Source organism: Argiope bruennichi, chromosome 10 (genome assembly GCF_947563725.1).
Source record: "Argiope bruennichi chromosome 10, qqArgBrue1.1, whole genome shotgun sequence".
Classification (NCBI taxonomy): domain Eukaryota; kingdom Metazoa; phylum Arthropoda; class Arachnida; order Araneae; family Araneidae; genus Argiope; species Argiope bruennichi.
This window is the reverse complement of record NC_079160.1, coordinates 66218441-66242889: the sequence shown is the minus strand read 5'-3', so window position 1 is coordinate 66242889 and position 24449 is coordinate 66218441. Positions and strand designations below refer to the sequence as shown.

Below are 24449 nucleotides of genomic sequence, written 5' to 3'. Positions count from 1 at the left end.
ACCAACAGTGAAATCACCTCATTTTTTTATGATATAAAGCGAAGAAATGTCTAAAGACTCGCTGTTAAGACGAGATCTTTCTGGATTCTATTACATTGCAAGAATTGTTGGTTACAGGAGGAAAATGTGTGTTCTATTTGTATGGATTAAGAATTCCAGTTTTGACCTCGTCCGAATATTGCTGATTTGTGACATTAGCAAAGAAAGATAAGCTAACTTTCATCTGTAAAACTGTCGCCGAGCTCAAAAATCTGGCTTGTACTGACTTAGATTTTTTAATTAGGTAATTTCAAATCAACAAACTTCCCTCAATTGAATAAATGGAAGAATGAATCCCTCTGGAAATCAAAAGAACACTGAAAGCAGTCACAAACTTTCAAAACATTCTGCACCTAATTATGTACTGCATCAAAAGTCTTGCACTTAGAAAAACGGATTTCGCAGTTACAATGTTGGAGTAAAGCCAACTTTATATGTCTCCAATGTGCGAGTACATTGCAATGGCTTATCAAATTTATATTAGCCAGTTTATTCCGATACTTCAGTTATTTCGAAGATAATATACATCAGTCTACTCTAGAATAAGACTCTACGAAATGGGAATATTATGATTAACACTCCACTAATCGTGTTTTTTTAAGGGAATGTGGTCGCGCTGTAATCATCAGATACACCAATATATATTGTTAATATTAGTAATAATAATATAAATATATAATCCCAATTTAAAGTAGACACGAACGAAAACACTTTCAAAATGAACTAGAAAGACAGCCAAAAAGGAATTTTCTTTTGGACATAGCATCATCTAGTTATTGAAAAAAGAAGTAATCGTATATCTCTCAGATAAGATGCGACTAACGGCATGTTAAACATACATATTATAAGCAACTTATATTTATAAATGACAAATATAAAATCAATTTTTCGATAGAAAAGAAATGAAATATACAGCGATATGTGAATGATCCGTGATGCTGTAAAACCTTAAACACCATGTGATTAGTGTTTTACAGCATCGCGGCCTTGCCAACCCGGGACACGATTCCCAGATTCCGATAATAACATGAGGAAAAGACTTATGAGGAACTCTTCGAACCTAAAATGGTATAAGCATTAGAAATCTTATAAAAATCGTTTTGTAGCAGTTGCATTACTCTATCTTCTCTTTTAGATAATAAATGGCGAAGCCTGATTATGTAAGCATCCCACAGTGCATTGCGATTGGTATTATTATGAGATGAGATGTTGTTCTGTTAGAGAGGTGCTTGCGCTAATGTCTTGTCTTTCGTGTTTTGTGTTAAATGTGATCATTAAAGAATTGCTCCCGAAAAGATACGTCGTGTTGCTTCCACTGCACGGATCATAATGATCTTCATTCCACAACCCCATGGAAATCTTATGGTATAACGTATCTAAATCCATTCAAAACTTTTGACAAATCTAATACGACTCCTACAGCTTACCAACAACTTTTTGCGCACCACAGGGAAGAATATATGAATTTTATTCCTATTTTTACAGACGGTTCAAAATGCTCTTCTAATACTTCATTTGCATGTGTTTTTATCAATTCCAATCTCTCGTTCCAACTTCACCCATCATGCTCTGTCTTTACTGCCGAGGCCACTGCTATTCTTCATGCTTTGTCTCTACTTTCTAATAGTCCTCCTGATAATTATATCATGTATTCAGATTCATTAAGTGTCCTTGAGTCACTGGCATTGCTACATCACTTAAGTCACCCTTTGGCCTTTAATATTCTCAAACTGCATGAACATCTTACATATCAAGGATTCTCTATTCTCTTTTGCTGGGTTCCCTCTCATGTCGGGATAGCTGGCAATGAACAAGCTGACAATTTAGCAAAATCTGCCACTTCTATTTTAAACTGTCCTGTCCCTTTCAATGATATAAAAAAATATGTTAAAATCAACCTCCACTCAAAATGGCAAAATATATGGGACCTCAAGAATACAAATAAACTCCATTCAATTAAACACATTATTGATCCCTGGCCCAGTCTCTCTAACAGAAAGAATGATACAACTCTCACTCGTTTAAGAATAGGTCACACTCTACTCGTGCACAAGCATTTGTTGCTGGGAGAATCCGCCCCTCAGTGTACAGAATGCCAATGCCAATTGTCAGTTCAACACATTCTAATTGATTGTCCACAATTCCTTTCACAACGCACCCGTTGCTTTCAGTCTTCCTCTATCATTTTGAAGGACATTCTTCATAAAATTAATCATCCAAATCTTTTCACTTTCTTAAAAATAATCGGTTTTTACCATTTGATCTAATTAAAAATGGTTCAATTATAAGGTTTTTTTTGTTTTTTTTTTACCTAAACATTGACAAATTATGAAAAATACTAAGTAGTTTATGATTATATATTATTATTATGATTAGCTTATGATTATATTTCAGTTTATAAACAATGTTTTAATCAATACCATACGTTTGGCGCAGCATAATCAAAAATGGTTTTTGCGCCATAAAACTCCACTAAATCAAATCAATCATTCCACAACAGTTTTATATTAAATTGGTACTTTTTCAGCAAACCCAGTTCAAATATGTGATTTAATAATCATAATTCCATTCATGCACGCTATACCTTGTATATATAATGCAATTACATCTACTTCATTCGAAAAAAATTATATGATCCATTATTTAAGTCTTTGTCCCATTGCTCCAGCTGTCTGATCAGCTTCCTTGTACAATGAAATTCTCTGCTTTCCCCTTTTCCCCATTGCTAGAATCTCACATAAATAAATAGTGGAACAATCAAAAATTTGAAAGCAAAAATCTGCTTTTCTTATATACATTCTGAATATGCACAAAAATTATTTGATTTAATAAATATAAATATGAAGTAAACATTTCTGGTAGTTCACTTATTGACAAATAAAACAAAAAATAAAGATGAATTTTATTTTATCCTTAATTACAGAAATAATAGCTGTTCCATAAATCCTGGCATTTTGAACCTTTGAAGCCACGACAGCGATTCGAAATAATGAAATTCTGAACTTAAAGTAACAAAATGAAGCTAACCTTTATCCATATATTAGAAGTATTTATTTATTTGCGTTTCTTGAGCTTTAATGACGAGCCTGGCACTTGCATCAAATTATTCAATTTTTACTATTTAAAACTGCAATTAAGTGAAAATTCTGTAAAAACGCACTTTCCACTTCAGCAAACTTCAATATCCCAAACGCAATATCTGTTGATACAAGAATTGAAATAACAATAAAGGTTCAAAATAGGATGTCCCATCTAACAAGAATGTTAAATGCATTCATACTGTAAAATTAATGAAAATATCGATATTCTTTATGGATTTACATTTTAGCTTAAGTCATATATGCCTTCGAAATATGCCTGCCAAATTCCAAAGTTTTGTCTGTATTTTTATTTAATTATTTAATTATTTTTGCTGTATTATAGGAGTGTAAACAATGTTTCTATACCACTTTTCAAAGATTTCTACAAGAAAACAGTCTGATAAAAATTTAGTTTCAAGACTGAAATCTTTAAAGATATTAATTTAGACAAATTTATGAATGAAATTCTTTAATTTCGAGATATTTTAAGATTTGAAATGTTGTACTTAATAAAAATGAAAATTTTAAAATAGGGTTTAATACGCTCTTTAATCATATTCAATCTAAGGTTTTTAAAATTAGGAAATAAAAGTGCAAATATCTTTCTACATGTATTTTAGTAATCTGTGGCTAGAGTCAAATCTGTGGTATATAATAAGATTTACAAATTCATTATACAAGTATAATATTTTATTTTCCTAAATTTTTTTTTGGTAATTAGCTTAACAAATTATCGATTTTTCTTAAAACTTGTAAATTATTTAATGGATTTTATATAATATTATTGGAGGGATGAAAATTTAAAATTTATATTTCTTCGTGTTGCATTTTTTCATATATTATAAGACTTTTTAAACAATTCTCTAAAACTTTTTTAACTATTGAAATAGAGGTATGAATTTTTTATAGACATTCTGAAATACATGTTTTGTAGAATTGGGTATGGATTTAGATTTAAGATGAGTAATATTTTTTTATTATTTTTAAATCAAAATTAATAAATTTGGGAAATTTTTTTGCAACAATAAAAAAAAAATATATCTGAAGTAGAATTATTGCCAGTTTTATATAATATATTAGGAAAATATTTTATTATTTTATATAATATATATGTAATATATTTGGAAAAAAATTATAAGAAAGCATGCATTTTTTTAAACGCTTTAGAGATTTTGAAAATTAAAAAAAAATTGTGGGCGATAATTATAAAATATTAGCTATATAAAATATAATTATATAATTATAATTATTCCAAATATTGAAAATAAAAAAAATGTTTTTATGTGATCTTATAAGTTAATTGTTCTAAAAATACAGAAATAGTTGTGTTCTAAATAAAAACATAAAAGTTCATAGCACAAGTATACATTGGAAGTGACTGAAAAAAAAATCGTCAGGAAATCCCATCTCTAGAAATACGAAACAGGAAATTTAAAAATCAGCCTCTAATAATCCTACTATATTCTCAAAATAAAGATATTATAATTTTATTATCGTTATCAAAATATACATAACAGTCAGTATTTTCCCATATTTAAACATAAGGTTGCTTATTCTGAATTATTTATTCCTTATTATTTATATTTTATTATTTACATCATAGATATCTTGGTTTCAGAAAATAGATGATAATCTGATTGGGTTCATTTCAAGTAGTTGTAGCTATTTTTCAATGGAAAATAGAATTTCTTTTCTGGTCTTTCATCTTATTCGTTGCAAGTGTCGCCAAGTAAGAAGGCTGTCAATTGAGCAATACATTCTTCCGAAGGTGTCTCTTCCACAGAACATCGAACTTTCAGGCTGTCAGATTTTATACAATCCTATGGGAGGAAAAAATCGAACAATTAAAGTTTGATGAAAGCTGGTAAAAATAAATGAGCAATTAAGATAAATTTTGAGCTAATTATTGTGACTATTGTGTGTAGAATAAATTTGAAAGCCATATTTCCAAAGAAAATGCAGAAATTAAACACACAGTACTCACTTGCGCATCGTATTCAAAGTAAAGAAGCCCCATTTTTATTACCGAAGTTAAAAATGGATTATAGGAAGCCTTTACCAGAAGCTTTAGAAGAAAAGCTCATTTAAACATGCAGTGCTCAAATGTAGATTCTGAAGAATTGCAGAAACCTCATAAATATAATCATTTATTAAAAATTTATAATTTATAATATCGCACATATTATTTAAATAAAGTATAAATATTGCAAGTACAGTATTAATCCGTTTTTACTTTCTCGCATATGAAGTACAGAGGATGTATCGTAATCGTCAAAAAATTCGAACTCCAGATTTTTATGACTCTCCGCGTTTTAGATCCTCCGCGTTTAGAGTCCTAAAATCTCATTTCTGGCATTATTGTCTGTCTGTCTCTGTGAACAAGATAGATCAAAACCGTTTAGACTAAAGACTGAAATTTCTTATATGGAATTACGGGCATATTTGAGATATATATCAAAATAATCTTTTATTGGTTTAAATACTAATTAATATGTGTTTTCTCTAATCAGACTAATATTAGTAGATGCTCTGAATCAAAATTCAGACAGACTTTCAATGGCCTTTTATCATGTCAATAATCACCATAAATAGGCATTTTTTAATTGATTTTGGTTTGATCTCTTTATAAACAAATTTGAAATGACTGATATTGGGACAAACCGAAATAAAATAAAGATATTATACATATTTTAAGCAATAAATATTGCGACAAACTGAAACCAAAAATCATTAAACAGATTTAAAAACAAACGAAACTTAGCTGCGTCTGTTGATTGCTTAATTTCACTAAACTAAGTGAAACACTAAAGATATTTATCTTTTCATTTGTTTCATTATCTGGATTAATTATCATAATCATATTTATATCTATTATGTACAAGAAGAATCCAATCGCTCGTTATTCTAGGAAGTGAATAGTTCTTTCATTTCCTTTTCAGCGAACATTGCGTCAGTCGTTCAGCGGGAAGCTGCATCCAGATTAGAAGTTATATTTTCCTTAATCTGCTGTTTCCCTACATGACAAAGATTTTGTTTACTTATTTATTTGGGAAACTCCAGTTGTACAGTCTAAGGCTAATTGTTTATAATCATTTCAAGATATATAGACCAGTCGTTTACTAATTCTGCATGCGATTTGAACTTATCCACTTTCAGTAAATCCGATCCCTTATGCTATTTACTCTCACCTCCCCCTCCCTCCCTTTCTTTCATTTCCTTGGCGAATTTTTGTTAAAATTCAATGCACAGTTTTTTTTCCATCTTTACAAGAGAGTCTCGAGCTACAATATTCCACTCTATGGATTAACAACATTCCCAAGTTCATTTCTTCAATGGTCTTATAGCGCACAACTGTGGAGAATTGTGATGGGTTGGATATCGAGCATTTCTCTCTATACTAATCCAAAACTGGCAGGTTTCCAAGTTTACGATCTATTTTGGCATGAAATGCTTGTGAATGAGTGGCCTAACTCTCTAGGTGATAAAGAAATTTTGCTTGTGGTAAGGAGACGTTATATTACTATTGTAGCAGTTGCATTACTCTTATCTTCTCTTTTGGATACTAGATGGCGATGTCTGATTAGGCCATCCCATATGTCATCCCATAGTGCATTGCGATTGTAATTAGAATGATATGTGATGCTGAACTGTGAAACGCGCGTGAATGTCTTGTCTTTGTGCTTGTTTTAGTGTGTGAATGTGATTATTAAAAGAAATGCCCCTAAAAACATTCGTCCTGTTGCTTCCTGCATGGATCATAATAATCTACATACCACCACACTATTCGTTTCAGAATGACACGCCTTTCACTTATAGACAATATTGCTCCTCAGAGGGGTGATGTAAAGAGAGAAAAGAAAGTCTTTCTTAAATACCTAAATGTTATTGTTCATAAATTGAAAAAATAGTTTGTATATTTTCAAAACGTTTCATATTTACTGCAAATCAATGAATAAAAAAGGAAGTTTTTATATATATAGTTTTAAAAAATATGAATATCTCATTCATCTTTTTAAATAACTATTCTGGTGACATCGAGGTCAACTGGCGCCTTCCCAAAATGGAGGGGCAGGAGGATGGGTCTGTTTCTGAAAACGGGTAGTAAATAGGCTGACTTTCAAATAAAACTGAATACCCTTATCCTGTCCAACTAAGTTGATCCTTTAAAATCCTAGTTTATCCCTTGACCTCTTTTCCTACGTATGAGTTTAAAATTAAAGGGAATGCAGTTTGATATGTGGTTTGTAGGTGACTAGAGTATAAATATCCTTTTAGGGAAATTCAAAATCATGTTCATGATTAGCTTTAGATAGGAAATCTAAGATGAAACCACTTATAATACTTTCATTTCAAATTCATTGGTGGAAAGTATTTATATCTCTTGCTAATATTTAATTTTATGGATTTTTAAAAAAAAAATTTTATTTAATTAGAAAATCAGAAATACGTCATGCTATTTATTCTTATTATCATACAGGGTCTTCAAAAACAATCTCACTGATTTAAAAATGGCTAGCATTTTACCATATGTTTGGCGCAGTATGGCCAAATCTGGCTCTTGTGCCATAAACATCAAACTCAAACTTAAAAATGGCTATAACTTTCTTCATAATCGTGTAGCGGATTGGAATGGGCGAGGATAGAACCTGGGACCTTTAGTTCACAGCCGAGTAACATGACCACAATACAAAAGCAATTGCTCGTGCAGCGTAGCTGTTAACTGGCTTATAAGCTATTCACCACAATAGCTATAAGTTAAATTTCGAACTGTATAAAAATGGATGCTTAACCTTTTGTTTACGTATTTAATATGGCTTTTATTGGTCCTATATATAAGGAACATCCATCCATCCATAGAGTAATTCATTTCATGCCATACCCCATTAAATATACTTACAGCCACTAATGTGTGTTCTATAGACACATATTCTTATAGTGGCTGTCTACTTTATGTCATATTCTCTATTCTAACGTCTATATTCTCATAGACAATGAACGAACTGAAAGGAATAGGGAATACTTCAAAGGGCTCAAAAATGAATTTCCATTTGGATGTTGAAAATGCAATTATTGCGTGCATTAAAAAAAATTTTTAAGCTTTCCCCCTTTATTACATTCAATTTTTTTAATTGTATTGTTGTTTATAATGAAATTATGACTGTTTGTAATCGATGAATAAAATATCAGGCTTTACTTTAACAAATATATTTAACTATATTTTCTGGAAAAAAAATTGCTTTCAGTATAAAAATAATATACTCACATCTGGATTTTCTTCCTTGCAAGCGCGTGGACCAATCATATTACCTTTAGAGAGAGCTGCAAAAAGAAAATTAGAGCATTTTACAAATTCTTTGAAAAATTTATCTTTACATTAAACTAAAATATATTATTAAATCTCAATAAGATAGTTTTAGAAAGAAAAGAAAATATTTTTGAAATGAATTTGAAATTGATATTTAAAATATCCAACCATCTTCTACTTTTCTCCAAGAGGATAAAAAAAATGGTATGGAGAATGGGAAAAAGAAGATGAGTTTTAAAAAAATAGACGATAAATTATATGGAATTTGAAACAATGCGTGTTATGATTTTCAATAACTTAGTTTAGTTTATTTAATTAACGAAATAGAAAATTACTTTATAAGTAAGGAACGCACTTGTAATTCTAAAGATATAAGATATTAATTTAATAATTCAAGTTATGTTTAATTTATTATACTACTTTTTTTATCTCATGAACTCAGATACAGATGCATAGTTTATATTCCAGATACATTGCATCAATAAGAACTGAAATAATGCTCACAAGTTGATTTTTTTTAATATTATTGATATCATACTAATTTGAAAGTATAGATAGGAAACAATTTTCATTTCAAAACTTAACAAATAGATCAAATCGTATTAAAGATTATTTATAACCCATTCATTATTTGTAACATATGAAAGGTAAGAATTATAATCTTTTTTTTAACTTATTAAGCATGGCGCGGTATGATACTGATACCACATCATCATTATGACTGCTTTTCAATAATGCTCAATATGCTATTTTTAATGGTTTAATATAAAAAGCAAATTCATGATTCAATAATCCATGCTAAAGGATTGCTTCCGTCGATCACTATGTCTTATTTTTATTTCTCATGCCGATATAGCTTACCCAAAGAATATAAATCTGACGAGAGTCACTGAGTAGGAAATATCAGTAGGTGCGAACTACATTTATCAAGGATGCAAGGAAACGAAATTATATATGCATCATAATTTTGCAGAAAAGGAGACAAATTTTCAACTGCATTCAATTTCCACTGGCCATATAGTTTGTACACTGGAATAAAGATGGAACACGTTCCGTTCGCACAAGAGCGAAAACGAAAGTAGGTTTTCCCTTAGGGATTTTACTAAGAGATTCTTTTAGGGATTTCTTTGAAACGCGTCGATTCAGGAAAGGAAATCTTAGGTATCTTTGGAAGGAGTGCCATAGGCATTAATGATTTTTATCCCTTTGCTCGGAATCTGAGAACTAAAGAATCAGCAATTTTTAGAGTGTGTGTTCGGAATGATCAAATAAAAAAGTGGAATTTGGATGAGGAAATATGAAAAAAAATTTGGAATAAAATAACACTGGCTAATTCAAGAAAAAAGATAGGAAATTAATTAATGTTTTGATAAAATTAAGAAATCTCATTACGTATATATAATGAAAACGGAATAAGGAAAACAACAAAAGAACATATATAATATAATATAACTTATAAAAAACAAGATATAGTAGATAATATAATATAGCATCAAGATATATGATACAGAATAAAATTCATAAATACATGTAGTTTTTATTTACACAAATTGTAAAATATTTTATGTAAAGATGCAAAAATTAATATTCACTCAGCAAGTATAAAATTTCTACAATATAATTCATTACCAAAACTAGAGTTGCCCAGAATCTTAGAGGTTGTAGCCCAGATTACCGACATAGGGCTTCACTGAAGTAACACCCAACAGGCGTTCTGTCAAACAAATGTTATTTATCGAACAAGCGAGTTAAGGGATAATTAGGTGGCATCTAAAAAAGTAGTTCCAAAATATATGCGAGTATTTTTCAGTTATTGAAGGCTGAAATGGAAATGGTTCACATATTGAAACTGAACGGGAAATGGTTCACATTTTGTTTAATGGAAAACCAGGAAAATCTTCAGAAATTTTACACTTAATATTGGTTGCTTGTTGATTGTATAGTTTGAAATTTGATGTTAGAGTACTAACTACTGTTTCAGTTAATCAACTTTTGTGGCTTGGAATTTTTCTATAGTTTATTGCAAATTTGCTTTTTTACTTTCGATAACGATTATGCTGGTCGATTCAATTTCGTAAGTTAAACCAATTTTAACTATTTCATTTGGAAAACCTTTAACTCTTTTGCATATTAAATTTTTGCATTTTCTTATTTATCCATCGGAATGAAGCAAAGCTGTCATATATACTAGGAGAAAAGACAAATTGGGAAATCAATAAAAATAACATAAAAGAACATATCTTAATGAAAAAAAAAAAACAATTTAAATTATATTTGCAAAGATGCACTACAAAATCCTAGTTAGAGTACCGCAACAACGAAAATGATGATGATGATAATAATATAAAAGTATAATATACACAATGAAAAGAAAATACATAAAATAAAAAAAAATTAAATCTACTATCGCATCTACTAAGTCATTATTTGTCTTAATTAATTTAAGTCATTAACCAGTTTAAACCGGATTGAAACAATCACGAGACTTCTCTATCGGTCTCTCTCTCTCTATATATATATATATAATTTTTTTTAACTTCCATTTTTAATTTTTCCAGCTGGGAAACAAAGTTTTGGAGCTTGACCGATTTTGAGATGCAAAAAACCCATCGTTTTTCTAAATATCGTCGCATGCGCAACCTAATAGTCCCGTTATTGTTTCGAACCGGTTTAAAATGGTTAATGACTTAAATTAAGACAATTCGTAGGAATTCAGGGAATGTATAATTTGGAAATCAAGTTGTAACTTTAGTTGGCGATAAATCGCCAAATGTGACAACTTTCTGCATTATTTTCTAATAACCTTATTTTAATTAGTTGACATTATCCCTGAACCAACAATCTTTATCGATTAAACAAACAATATTTTAACTTGTTTGGTTTATTTTTTTAAAAAAACATTGCGCGAGTTAAGTAATAACACTGTGATTTCCAAGAGGAAAAACTACAACAGCTGACGATAGATAATTCGTCAGCTGTTGTAGCAGTGAAAGCCGACTTTAAAATAAAACTACATTAGCAGATGATAGATAATGGAAAAACTATACTGTAAAAACCGACTCCAAGATTTTAAAAAAAAAAAAGGAATAAATCGCTAATTTGTTGCCTACGCATTTTGAGGCTTCAACAATTTGTTCAACAATATCAGCTGTAACTAAAAGAATACATGAATTAATTATGAATTTATGAAGATACGTAATTTTTAAAATGTTAAAAATATCAGGTAGGAAATATCGAGATCTTAAGAATATTTATTCACAAGGTTGTAGATTTTTTTCTTTATCCAAATTTTATAATGTAATTAAATATAATTAAAATATTCAGAAGTAGTTTTATGTTTGTCGAATTTCTAGTCAGAAAGGTAAAGCAAACAGATTAAGTATTTCAAAACAATCAATGCCATAATTATAATTTTATAGGTGGCAAGCGATAAATATCTCAACAATTTTTATAGTTTAAAATACCCTAAAGTTTACGAAGAGAAGTAGAAGATATCTAAAAAAATTATAATTGGTTTTATAAAGCATGTAGCCCAAGAAACAATGGAAAACTAGGGGAATTGTAAAGTTTAAGAAGAGAAATAGAAGATATCCAGAAAAAAAGAGGATTGACCTTATAAAACATGTAACCCATGGAAAACTAGGGAAATTTTAAAGTTTATGAAGAGAAGTAGAAGATATTCAGAAAAATAGATGATTGGCTTTATAAAACATATAACCTAAAAAATTAGTTTGAATTAGCTCAAGAATTCTGTAATTACTTTTATACTTCTGATTTGAAATAAGGTTTCAGTATTCCAGATTAAACTGAACATTACAAAAATACCCTATTGTTTGATAATGCTTCAAAAATACATACTTTTTGCATTTTCTTCGATTGCGTCAGCAAATGGTGTACATGCGGGAAACATTAAGTTGATAGGGTTCTCTCTTGGACCTCTTCTTGGGCGGTCATCTTCAGCAAGAGCTGCTACCACAAGACTCAGAACAAAAAGAAATGTCACAGATGATTGCATCCTGTTTGATACTATAAATTCGGTGATTTTTCAGAGAATCTGTGAAAAAGGTCTGACTGGATGATTTTTATATTCCAATATTCCAATGCCTCTCAGTGATGAGATGATGATGTCAGATGAGATGATTAAGCAATGTGATACAATGATGTCATTCATTGTATCACACTACTTAATTTTACCTATTTGTATATGTAGAACACAAAGAATATTTAATGATACATTTACGTGCATGCATTCGCTGAAATGTATTGACGTAAATGTATCTAGCAATGGCGTTTACAAAATTTTATAGAAAAAGGAAAAAATATTCTCACAGTTTTTAATATGTACAGCTGTTATTATAAGTAAAATGCCGTAAAAAGGAAATTTTATTTTCGATATGCTTTTGATAAACCCACACATAAAGCGATGATATAAAAAATCCTCTCATAGAATTCGTACCGCCTTTGTTCATTCTTTCATTTGGATGAAAATAACAAAAAATTCTTTTCGATTAGCTACCACGCTATATATTCATCTTACAACCTTGAGATAACCAAAAAGTAAATCAAATAATTTGATAAGCATTTCTAACTATAATATATTTGTTTATCATCATTTAATCAATAGGAGGCACAACAGTGGAATAATCTGTAAAAACTTATCTCTATCTATACTTATATAAAGCTCAATGTGTGTGTGTGTGTGTGTGTGTGTGTGTGTGTGTGTGTGTGTGTGTGTGTGTGTGTGTGTGTGTGTGTGTGTGTGTGTGTGTGTGTGTGTGTGTGTGTGTGTGTGTGTGTGTGTGTGTGTGTGTGTGTGTGTGTGTGTGTGTTGGCGCTTTACAGACCATATCGCTTGGTCTACTATTACCAAATTTGACGCATGTGTACTTTGAAGGATTGGAATATGCAACTCGGAGTGATTTTGTAAAGTTTTAATTAATCAATAATTAAGCTGAATTCTGGAGTTTCTCCGCAATGATTTAATATTATTGTACGTCGTTTCAAAATTTTAAAAATTGTCTTTTTAATGATTCTAATATAAAAATCGTACAAATTTCTCTTAATTCTGGTAATTTAAAAAAATATATATATATTTTTTTTACTTATTTCCAAAAATAGATTAAATTGTAAACAATTGTTAATTGGGAACATCAATTCTAATTTGGCTCTTCGTGAAATATGGGAAGATCCCCTCCTGTATCTAATAATATTTAAGCTCATCTGAGAAACAGTTTTAAATAGCAATAAAAAAATGGCATTTCTACCATTCTTATTTTGAATTGGACAGAAATATTCGACTTCTTGATTCAAAAATTTGAAAAAAACAGTCAGATGCAAGAGATAAAATTTCAATTCACATGCCTTTTCAGGAAAAGATTAATTTTTTTTTTAATCTCAAAATATTGCAAATAATCTTAGCGGTTCAAAGCAAATTTTATTAGTTCATTAATTATTTGTTCTATCTGATTGTGTGCCTATATTTCTTTTCTTCTATCATCAAGAGAGATACTAGAAGCAAATATATATAGAAAATATCCCAAAGCAACACAAAATATTAAGTAAAAAAATAATATATTAAAGTTTGAGATTCTTGCTTTTGTGTACATTGATTATTTTCAATTACCTGCATGTCAAATTACTTGGATTAGGTACGATGGATTGTCTCGGTATCACATATACAGGCATGAACACATCCTATTATTAATGTAGATTTCCATTTCTCATCCATAAATGATAACCTATCTTATCTTCAAATAGCATCAGATCGTTCTAAGCTTATTTACTTCTCTTCGTTCATATTACTTCTTCTTGCGAAATTTTGTTCGGAAGGTATTTGATAGACAAAGCCATCAATTATCTTGAAATGGTAGATTAATACTGTAGGGTATTAACCTCCAAGCGTCCTCCAAGTATTTCATACAAAATTATGCAAATTTTACTTTTTCGATATATATTTGAAACACTCTGCTTGAACAGTTTTAATTGATTATTACTGTTAATAAGTTATGTTATTTCTAAAGATAATTGTTAAAGTTTATAAGTTCTAGTGATTAATGTAGCTAGTCTTTTGCAAGATTTTTTCTTTCTTAAAGAGCTGCTTATGTACTATTTTGTGAATATTACTTAAACATTTTCAGAAATTTATCGGATCTATTTGAATTTAATATATTATGCATGCAATTTCATTTTTGAAAATAAAAATCCACTTCCATTACAATTTCTTTAAAAACGAAATACAATGGACTACTTGTAAAAACTGAAAACAAAAGCTAGGCTGCTGTTATGCAAGTTGTACATCTGATCGCAGCTATAAGTTACAAGACATTAGATCTCACAGGAGATGTTAACCTATTGGGAATGCCGAGTAACTAGTTCGCAATCTGAATAAGCAACTACATAAGCACCTTTTGATAGCCCTAAACCACAACAGAACCTAATGTTAGCTGTATTGTCGAGCTATTGATCGCATCGAGGGTTCACAGGACATTGGATCTTATGGGATCTTTAAACTGACTGCAATCATTGGTGCATTCGAGTAACTAGTTGTTGACCGTGGTCTGAGACGGCATCTATAGAGACAGCTCTTAGTCCCACAAAAACATGATAGGTTATCATGTTTATTGTTAATCGTATGCAACTTGTTGTACAACTCTTATGATTGGGGAATCTTGGTACTTTGGATCTTTCAGCCGACTGCGATCAGTGGCGCATTCGAGTAACTAGTTGTTGACCGTGGTCTGAGACGGCATCTATAGAGACAGCTCTTAGTCCCACAAAAACATGATAGGTTATCATGTTTATTGTTAATCGTATGCAACTTGTTGTACAACTCTTATGATTGGGGAATCTTGGTACTTTGGATCTTTCAGCCGACTGCGATCAGTGGCGCATTCGAGTAACTAGTTGTTGACCGTGGTCTGAGACGGCATCTATAGAGACAGCTCTTAGTCCCACAAAAACATGATAGGTTATCATGTTTATTGTTAATCGTATGCAACTTGTTGTACAACTCTTATGATTGGGGAATCTTGGTACTTTGGATCTTTCAGCCGACTGCGATCAGTGGCGCATTCGAGTAACTAGTTGTTGACCGTGGTCTGAGACGGCATCTATAGAGACAGCTCTTAGTCCCACAAAAACATGATAGGTTATCATGTTTATTTTTAATCGTATGCAACTTGTTGTACAACTCTTATGATTGGGGAATCTTGGTACTTTGGATCTTTCAGCCGACTGCGATCAGTGGCGCATTCGAGTAACTAGTTGTTGACCGTGGTCTGAGACGGCATCTATAGAGACAGCTCTTAGTCCCACAAAAACATGATAGGTTATCATGTTTATTTTTAATCGTATGCAACTTGTTGTACAACTCTTATCATTGGGGAATCTTGGTACTTTGGATCTTTCAGCCGACTGCGATCATTGGTGCATTCAAGTAACTAGTTGTTGACCATCATCTGAGATGGTATCTACAGAGACAGCTCTTAGTCCCACAAAAACATGATAGGTTATCATGTTTATTTTTAATCGTATGCAACTTGTTGTACAACTCTTATCATTGGGGAATCTTGGTACTTTGGATCTTTCAGCCGACTGCGATCATTGGTGCATTCAAGTAACTAGTTGTTGACCATCATCTGAGATGGTATCTACAGAGACAGCTCTTAGTCCCACAAAAACATGATAGGTTATCATGTTTATTTTTAATCGTATGCAACTTGTTGTACAACTCTTATCATTGGGGAATCTTGGTACTTTGGATCTTTCAGCCGACTGCGATCATTGGTGCATTCAAGTAACTAGTTGTTGACCATCATCTGAGATGGTATCTACAGAGACAGCTCTTAGTCCCACAAAAACATGATAGGTTATCATGTTTATTTTTAATCGTATGCAACTTGTTGTACAACTCTTATCATTGGGGAATCTTGGTACTTTGGATCTTTCAGCCGACTGCGATCATTGGTGCATTCAAGTAACTAGTTGTTGACCATCATCTGAGATGGTATCTACAGAGACAGCTCTTAGTCCCACAAAAACATGATAGGTTATCATGTTTATTTTTAATCGTATGCAACTTGTTGTACAACTCTTATCATTGGGGAATCTTGGTACTTTGGATCTTTCAGCCGACTGCGATCATTGGTGCATTCAAGTAACTAGTTGTTGACCATCATCTGAGATGGTATCTACAGAGACAGCTCTTAGTCCCACAAAAACATGATAGGTTATCATGTTTATTTTTAATCGTATGCAACTTGTTGTACAACTCTTATCATTGGGGAATCTTGGTACTTTGGATCTTTCAGCCGACTGCGATCATTGGTGCATTCAAGTAACTAGTTGTTGACCATCATCTGAGATGGTATCTACAGAGACAGCTCTTAGTCCCACAAAAACATGATAGGTTATCATGTTTATTTTTAATCGTATGCAACTTGTTGTACAACTCTTATCATTGGGGAATCTTGGTACTTTGGATCTTTCAGCCGACTGCGATCATTGGTGCATTCAAGTAACTAGTTGTTGACCATCATCTGAGATGGTATCTACAGAGACAGCTCTTAGTCCCACAAAAACATGATAGGTTATCATGTTTATTTTTAATCGTATGCAACTTGTTGTACAACTCTTATCATTGGGGAATCTTGGTACTTTGGATCTTTCAGCCGACTGCGATCATTGGTGCATTCAAGTAACTAGTTGTTGACCATCATCTGAGATGGTATCTACAGAGACAGCTCTTAGTCCCACAAAAACATGATAGGTTATCATGTTTATTTTTAATCGTATGCAACTTGTTGTACAACTCTTATCATTGGGGAATCTTGGTACTTTGGATCTTTCAGCCGACTGCGATCAGTGGCGCATTCAAGTAACTAGTTGTTGACCGTGGTCTGAGATGGTATCTGCAGAAGCAGCTCTTAGTCCCACAAAAACATGATAGGTTATCATGTTTATTTTTAATCGTATGCAACTTGTTGTACAACTCTTATCATTGGGGAATCTTGGTACTTTGGATCTTTCAGCCGACTGCGATCATTGGTGCATTCAAGTAACTAGTTGTTGACCATCATCTGAGATGGTATCTACAGAGACAGCTCTTAGTCCCACAAAAACATGATAGGTTATCATGTTTATTTTTAATCGTATGCAACTTGTTGTACAACTCTTATCATTGGGGAATCTTGGTACTTTGGATCTTTCAGCCGACTGCGATCATTGGTGCATTCAAGTAACTAGTTGTTGACCATCATCTGAGATGGTATCTACAGAGACAGCTCTTAGTCCCACAAAAACATGATAGGTTATCATGTTTATTTTTAATCGTATGCAACTTGTTGTACAACTCTTATCATTGGGGAATCTTGGTACTTTGGATCTTTCAGCCGACTGCGATCATTGGTGCATTCAAGTAACTAGTTGTTGACCATCATCTGAGATGGTATCTACAGAGACAGCTCTTAGTCCCACAAAAACATGATAGGTTATCATGTTTATTTTTAATCGTATGCAACTTGTTGTACAACTCTTATCATTGGGGAATCTTGGTACTTTGGATCTTTCAGCCGACTGCGATCATTGGTGCATTCAAGTAACTAGTTGTTGACCATCATCTGAGATGGTATCTACAGAGACAGCTCTTAGTCCCACAAAAACATGATAGGTTATCATGTTTATTTTTAATCGTATGCAACTTGTTGTACAACTCTTATCATTGGGGAATCTTGGTACTTTGGATCTTTCAGCCGACTGCGATCATTGGTGCATTCAAGTAACTAGTTGTTGACCATCATCTGAGATGGTATCTACAGAGACAGCTCTTAGTCCCACAAAAACATGATAGGTTATCATGTTTATTTTTAATCGTATGCAACTTGTTGTACAACTCTTATCATTGGGGAATCTTGGTACTTTGGATCTTTCAGCCGACTGCGATCATTGGTGCATTCAAGTAACTAGTTGTTGACCATCATCTGAGATGGTATCTACAGAGACAGCTCTTAGTCCCACAAAAACATGATAGGTTATCATGTTTATTTTTAATCGTATGCAACTTGTTGTACAACTCTTATCATTGGGGAATCTTGGTACTTTGGATCTTTCAGCCGACTGCGATCATTGGTGCATTCAAGTAACTAGTTGTTGACCATCATCTGAGATGGTATCTACAGAGACAGCTCTTAGTCCCACAAAAACATGATAGGTTATCATGTTTATTTTTAATCGTATGCAACTTGTTGTACAACTCTTATCATTGGGGAATCTTGGTACTTTGGATCTTTCAGCCGACTGCGATCATTGGTGCATTCAAGTAACTAGTTGTTGACCATCATCTGAGATGGTATCTACAGAGACAGCTCTTAGTCCCACAAAAACATGATAGGTTATCATGTTTATTTTTAATCGTATGCAACTTGTTGTACAACTCTTATCATTGGGGAATCTTGGTACTTTGGATCTTTCAGCCGACTGCGATCATTGGTGCATTCAAGTAACTAGTTGTTGACCATCATCTGAGATGGTATCTACAGAGACAGCTCTTAGTCCCACAAAAACATGATAGGTTATCATGTTTATTTTTAATCGTATGCAACTTGTTGTACAACTCTTATCATTGGGGAATCTTGGTACTTTGGATCTTTCAGCCGACTGCGATCATTGGTGCATTCAAGTAACTAGTTGTTGACCATCATCTGAGATGGTATCTACAGAGACAGCTCTTAGTCCCACAAAAACATGATAGGTTATCATGTTTATTTTTAATCGTATGCAACTTGTTGTACAACTCTTATCATTGGGGAATCTTGGTACTTTGGATCTTTCAGCCGACTGCGATCATTGGTGCATTCAAGTAACTAGTTGTTGACCATCATCTGAGATGGTATCTACAGAGACAGCTCTTAGTCCCACAAAAACATGATAGGTTATCATGTTTATTTTTAATCGTATGCAACTTGTTGTACAACTCTTATCATTGGGGAATCTTGGTACTTTGGATCTTTCAGCCGACTGCGATCATTGGTGCATTCAAGTAACTAGTTGTTGACCATCATCTGAGATGGTATCTACAGAGACAGCTCTTAGTCCCACAAAAACATGATAGGTTATCATGTTTATTTTTAATCGTATGCAACTTGTTGTACAACTCTTATCATTGGGGAATCTTGGTACTTTGGATCTTTCAGCCGACTGCGATCATTGGTGCATTCAAGTAACTAGTTGTTGACCATCATCTGAGATGGTATCTACAGAGACAGCTCTTAGTCCCACAAAAACATGATAGGTTATCATGTTTATTTTTAATCGTATGCAACTTGTTGTACAACTCTTATCATTGGGGAATCTTGGTACTTTGGATCTTTCAGCCGACTGCGATCATTGGTGCATTCAAGTAACTAGTTGTTGACCATCATCTGAGATGGTATCTACAGAGACAGCTCTTAGTCCCACAAAAACATGATAGGTTATCATGTTTATTTTTAATCGTATGCAACTTGTTGTACAACTCTTATCATTGGGGAATCTTGGTACTTTGGATCTTTCAGCCGACTGCGATCATTGGTGCATTCAAGTAACTAGTTGTTGACCATCATCTGAGATGGTATCTACAGAGACAGCTCTTAGTCCCACAAAAACATGATAGGTTATCATGTTTATTTTTAATCGTATGCAACTTGTTGTACAACTCTTATCATTGGGGAATCTTGGTACTTTGGATCTTTCAGCCGACTGCGATCATTGGTGCATTCAAGTAACTAGTTGTTGACCATCATCTGAGATGGTATCTACAGAGACAGCTCTTAGTCCCACAAAAACATGATAGGTTATCATGTTTATTTTTAATCGTATGCAACTTGTTGTACAACTCTTATCATTGGGGAATCTTGGTACTTTGGATCTTTCAGCCGACTGCGATCATTGGTGCATTCAAGTAACTAGTTGTTGACCATCATCTGAGATGGTATCTACAGAGACAGCTCTTAGTCCCACAAAAACATGATAGGTTATCATGTTTATTTTTAATCGTATGCAACATGTTGTACAACTCTTATCATTGGGGAATCTTGGTACTTTGGATCTTTCAGCCGACTGCGATCATTGGTGCATTCAAGTAACTAGTTGTTGACCATCATCTGAGATGGTATCTACAGAGACAGCTCTTAGTCCCACAAAAACATGATAGGTTATCATGTTTATTTTTAATCGTATGCAACTTGTTGTACAACTCTTATCATTGGGGAATCTTGGTACTTTGGATCTTTCAGCCGACTGCGATCATTGGTGCATTCAAGTAACTAGTTGTTGACCATCATCTGAGATGGTATCTGCAGAAGCAGCTCTTAGTCATCCAAAAGCATGATAGGAATATTATACTTGATCTATCAATCAAATGCGAGTGGTGACAGTACTGATGGTTTGATGTGCATGCAGAACTAAAGGAACATAACGAATCACGGAATGAGTAAAAGTGGTAGGTAGAAGTTTTCATTTCCCCATAATTTCCTTATTATTGAATATAGAAAAATAAACCAAATTAGGTGAATTAGCTTCCCAGTAAAACAAACAATTCAGTATTGAAACATGTTTGATACCTTCAAGTGCTTAAAAGATATGGGCTAAACAGTGATTTTCAACCACTCACTTCAGCTATTTTCATGCGAATTTGATATTCGTGAATCAAATATCGTCACTTTTTTTTTTTTTGGCTGTTCACTATTTCTTTCATTTAAAGTGCTGTCGTATGTGAAAGTAGGTAATGCATTGGATGCTCTTATGATATTTTTCAGACCTTTTCATTTGCTACCAAATTTTTTTTTCCATCATAAGCCTATTTTTTTTTTTTAGTTCTTCAGGTGCTTTTCAATATCTTTAATTCACGAATCAATTCGCCATTGAAAGCAATCTTTACTGCTATTTAAATTTTTCTAAGTTTTAACACTGTACCAATGAGCGCTGGCTTCTTATTCATGTAAATGTTAATATCAAAATTTGAAATATGTTTTTTCTAAAATTCACGTGTCATTCTTTGATCGCAGGGGTTGTTGGGATGTCGTATTCCAATAAATTTATTTCATGATCACCTTATGTTTGACGTAATACATCACAAGAGACTTTTTATGAATATATAGACATTTAAAATAGTAATTAAAAGCATTTTTACAGCAGACAATGAATATTTTTTAATTCGCATTACATTTCATTTTAAAGAGTGATTAGTCTTATTAGTCTAATACTTATACTATTATATAATAAAAAATAAAATAAAATAAATATAATAAAAATTAATATAATAAATAAATAAAATATATAAATAAAAAATAAATGTAATAAATAAATAATAATAATAATAAAATAAATATAATACAAAATAAAATAAAATTAAAATAAATAAATAAAATCCGTCTAGGTTGCCACATTGGCGACGTTATCGCCACTAGTTTAGTGAGAATTCAAAAAGACGCCAAGAGGTGGGTTGTGCTAGGATCCACCCGTCTTATTTTTATATATCAATAAATGCGGTTACTTATTTTGGATTAGCGGTTCTACTTGAAAATAAGTATAACTATAATAATAATAGTATAAGTATAAATATAACTTTCTGATATTGCAATTGAAGGAATGTCCTGTTTTAGGCCTAAAAACATTTTGATATTTTTAATATCGAAATCCCATCGTTTTTCCTAAATATAACGTCTGGTGATAGACACATTCACTTCATCTAAGTTATTTGACAACTATTTCGAACGATAGATAACGCTTTCGTACCGTATGTGAAAAAAAGTGAAATAATTATATTACTAAATCGACTCTTTTGCCATATTTAAATATTAGGAAACTTTACCCTTTAATAAGGAATTATAGGAGTTGCAAGTCATATTTATTATTATTTGTTAAATTATAATTGAAAATAAATTCAATGGCTCAAACAATTGAAAGTACAACTTACTGACACTCGATAAATCAGACTTTAATCATAAATAACACATTACCGAGAAGTGCAAACATGTTTTTATTTTTTCACGTATTAAATGGTTTAATTTAAAGTAAAAACAAAGAACAATCAACAAAAAAAACTTCAAAACTGAAAAGTCTCAGGAACATTTTAAATAATCATATGCACATTTTTGTCTCAAAAAATTGAGAATACACGAAAAAAATTTTGTAATATCTCGCATAGAAACGAAGTGCAGTATTTTGTTAGATGTCTTTTGGTTTTTATAATGGTCTCTAAACATCGTGGTACCGATTCGATCACTTTTTGATGGTATCTGAAGATATTTTACCCCATTCTGCTTGCAACACTTGTTTTAAATAGGTTTTGCTTCTAATTTTGCGTTTTTAATCACTGTTTCGAGTGTGACCCACAAATATTCAAAGATACTGATTCGGGATACTGTGGTGGTGTGTGCCACTGCTGTTAACAATGAAAAAGACATCACATTTTGAAGTTACGTGTATTCTGTTTGGGGGTTGTTGTCCTGAAGGAAAATGAAATTTCCATCTAAACCCAAATTTTAAGCGTTTCCCTTTAGATTGCTGCGAAGTATTTCCAAGTAAACCATATGGTTTATAATGCCATCTATAAAAACTAAATTTTCTGACTTGATAAAGCCATACAATCTAAATCATGACGGAGTCATCACGATATTTAACTGATGGTAAATATTTTGATTCCAAAGCAATATTAGGCTTTCTCCATACGGTGCGACGACTATCACTGCCAAAAACATTGAGTTTTCCTTCATCACTAAATATAACTTTCTTCGAAAAGTTATTGGTCTACAATTGATGAGTTTTTGCAAACTTCAAAGCTTTATCTGAATTTGCAAGCCGATGAACAGTTTCTCTCCAACAATTCGACATTTATATCCAGCTAGTCTAAATATATTTCGCACAGTTTCGGCACTTACACTTCTGCCTATGATTTGAGAATTTTCTGAAACAAGTTGGATGAACCATATGGTCGCAGAAATCTAAAGGAAAGTGTTAAAAATTTGAGTTTAGATGGAAATTTCATTTTCCAATTGGTCAACGACCCCAAACAGAATGCACATAATGTCAAAATGTGGTGTCTTTTTCATTGTAAACAGCAGTTACAATGAAAACAAACAATACCCCGACATCAATGCCATTGAATATCTGTGGGCCAAACTCAAAATAGTGGTCCAAAATCATAAAATCATAAATAAAACTCATTCAAAACGAGTGTTGCAAGAATAATGAGTTAAAATATCTTCAGATATCACCAAAAATGGGTCGAATCAGTACCACGACGTTTAAAGGCCATTATAAAAGCAAAAGATATGCAACTAAATATTGACATTTTCTTTCTATGCGAGATATTATAAAATTTCATTCGTGTATTCTCAATATTTTGAGAAAAACTCTGTGCATGTTTAATTAAAATGCTTCTGAAACATTTCAATTTAGAAGTTTTTCGTTGATTGTCGTTTTTTTACTTCAAATTAAACCATTTGTTATGTGTAAAAATAAAAACATGTTTGCACTTCTCGGTAATGTGTTATTTATGATGAAAGTCGGATTTATCGAGTAAAAATAAGATGTACTCTCAATTGTTTGAGCCACAGTATGTTTGAAAATAAGTTACACAATATATATATATAGTTCGTCTTTAAGAATATGATTTAAAAAATCGTCTGTAAAAAATCAGCTATAAGTTAAAAAATAATAAAAAAAATATTTGATTTCTAGCTTTGGCACATAAAATTTAAAAAATCGATAAAATTTTGATTTTTTTTTCAAATGTTTTAAATTGTTTCCTGTTATTTAATTCTTGTGTTTTTATTATATTCATTTTTAATTTTAATTATTTTGAAGCCATGCCTGACTTGAATGATAGATGTATTGCTTTTATTTAATTTTTGTGCTTTTGTTATATTTCTTTTTAATTTTGATTATTATGAAGCATGCTTGACTTGAATGAAAGATACAATTAAAAATTATAGTTCTCTATTTTTAAATTTATGTCTACTTTTTATATAATGCACGGAAAATTTCAA

At 31.8% G+C, this 24449-nt stretch overlaps 1 protein-coding gene across 1 annotated transcript; it reads right to left on the bottom strand.

The window, feature by feature from the left end:
- Positions 1 to 4590: 4590 nt before the first annotated feature.
- Positions 4591 to 12528, bottom strand: LOC129989052 (uncharacterized). Its single transcript, XM_056097367.1, has 3 exons — positions 12283 to 12528; positions 8383 to 8438; positions 4591 to 4939 (listed from the first exon to the last, which is right to left on the bottom strand). The coding sequence occupies exons 1-3, from the start codon at positions 12437 to 12439 to the stop codon at positions 4826 to 4828; spliced, it is 327 nt and encodes a 108-aa protein (XP_055953342.1). The 5' UTR covers positions 12440 to 12528; the 3' UTR covers positions 4591 to 4825.
- Positions 12529 to 24449: the final 11921 nt, after the last annotated feature.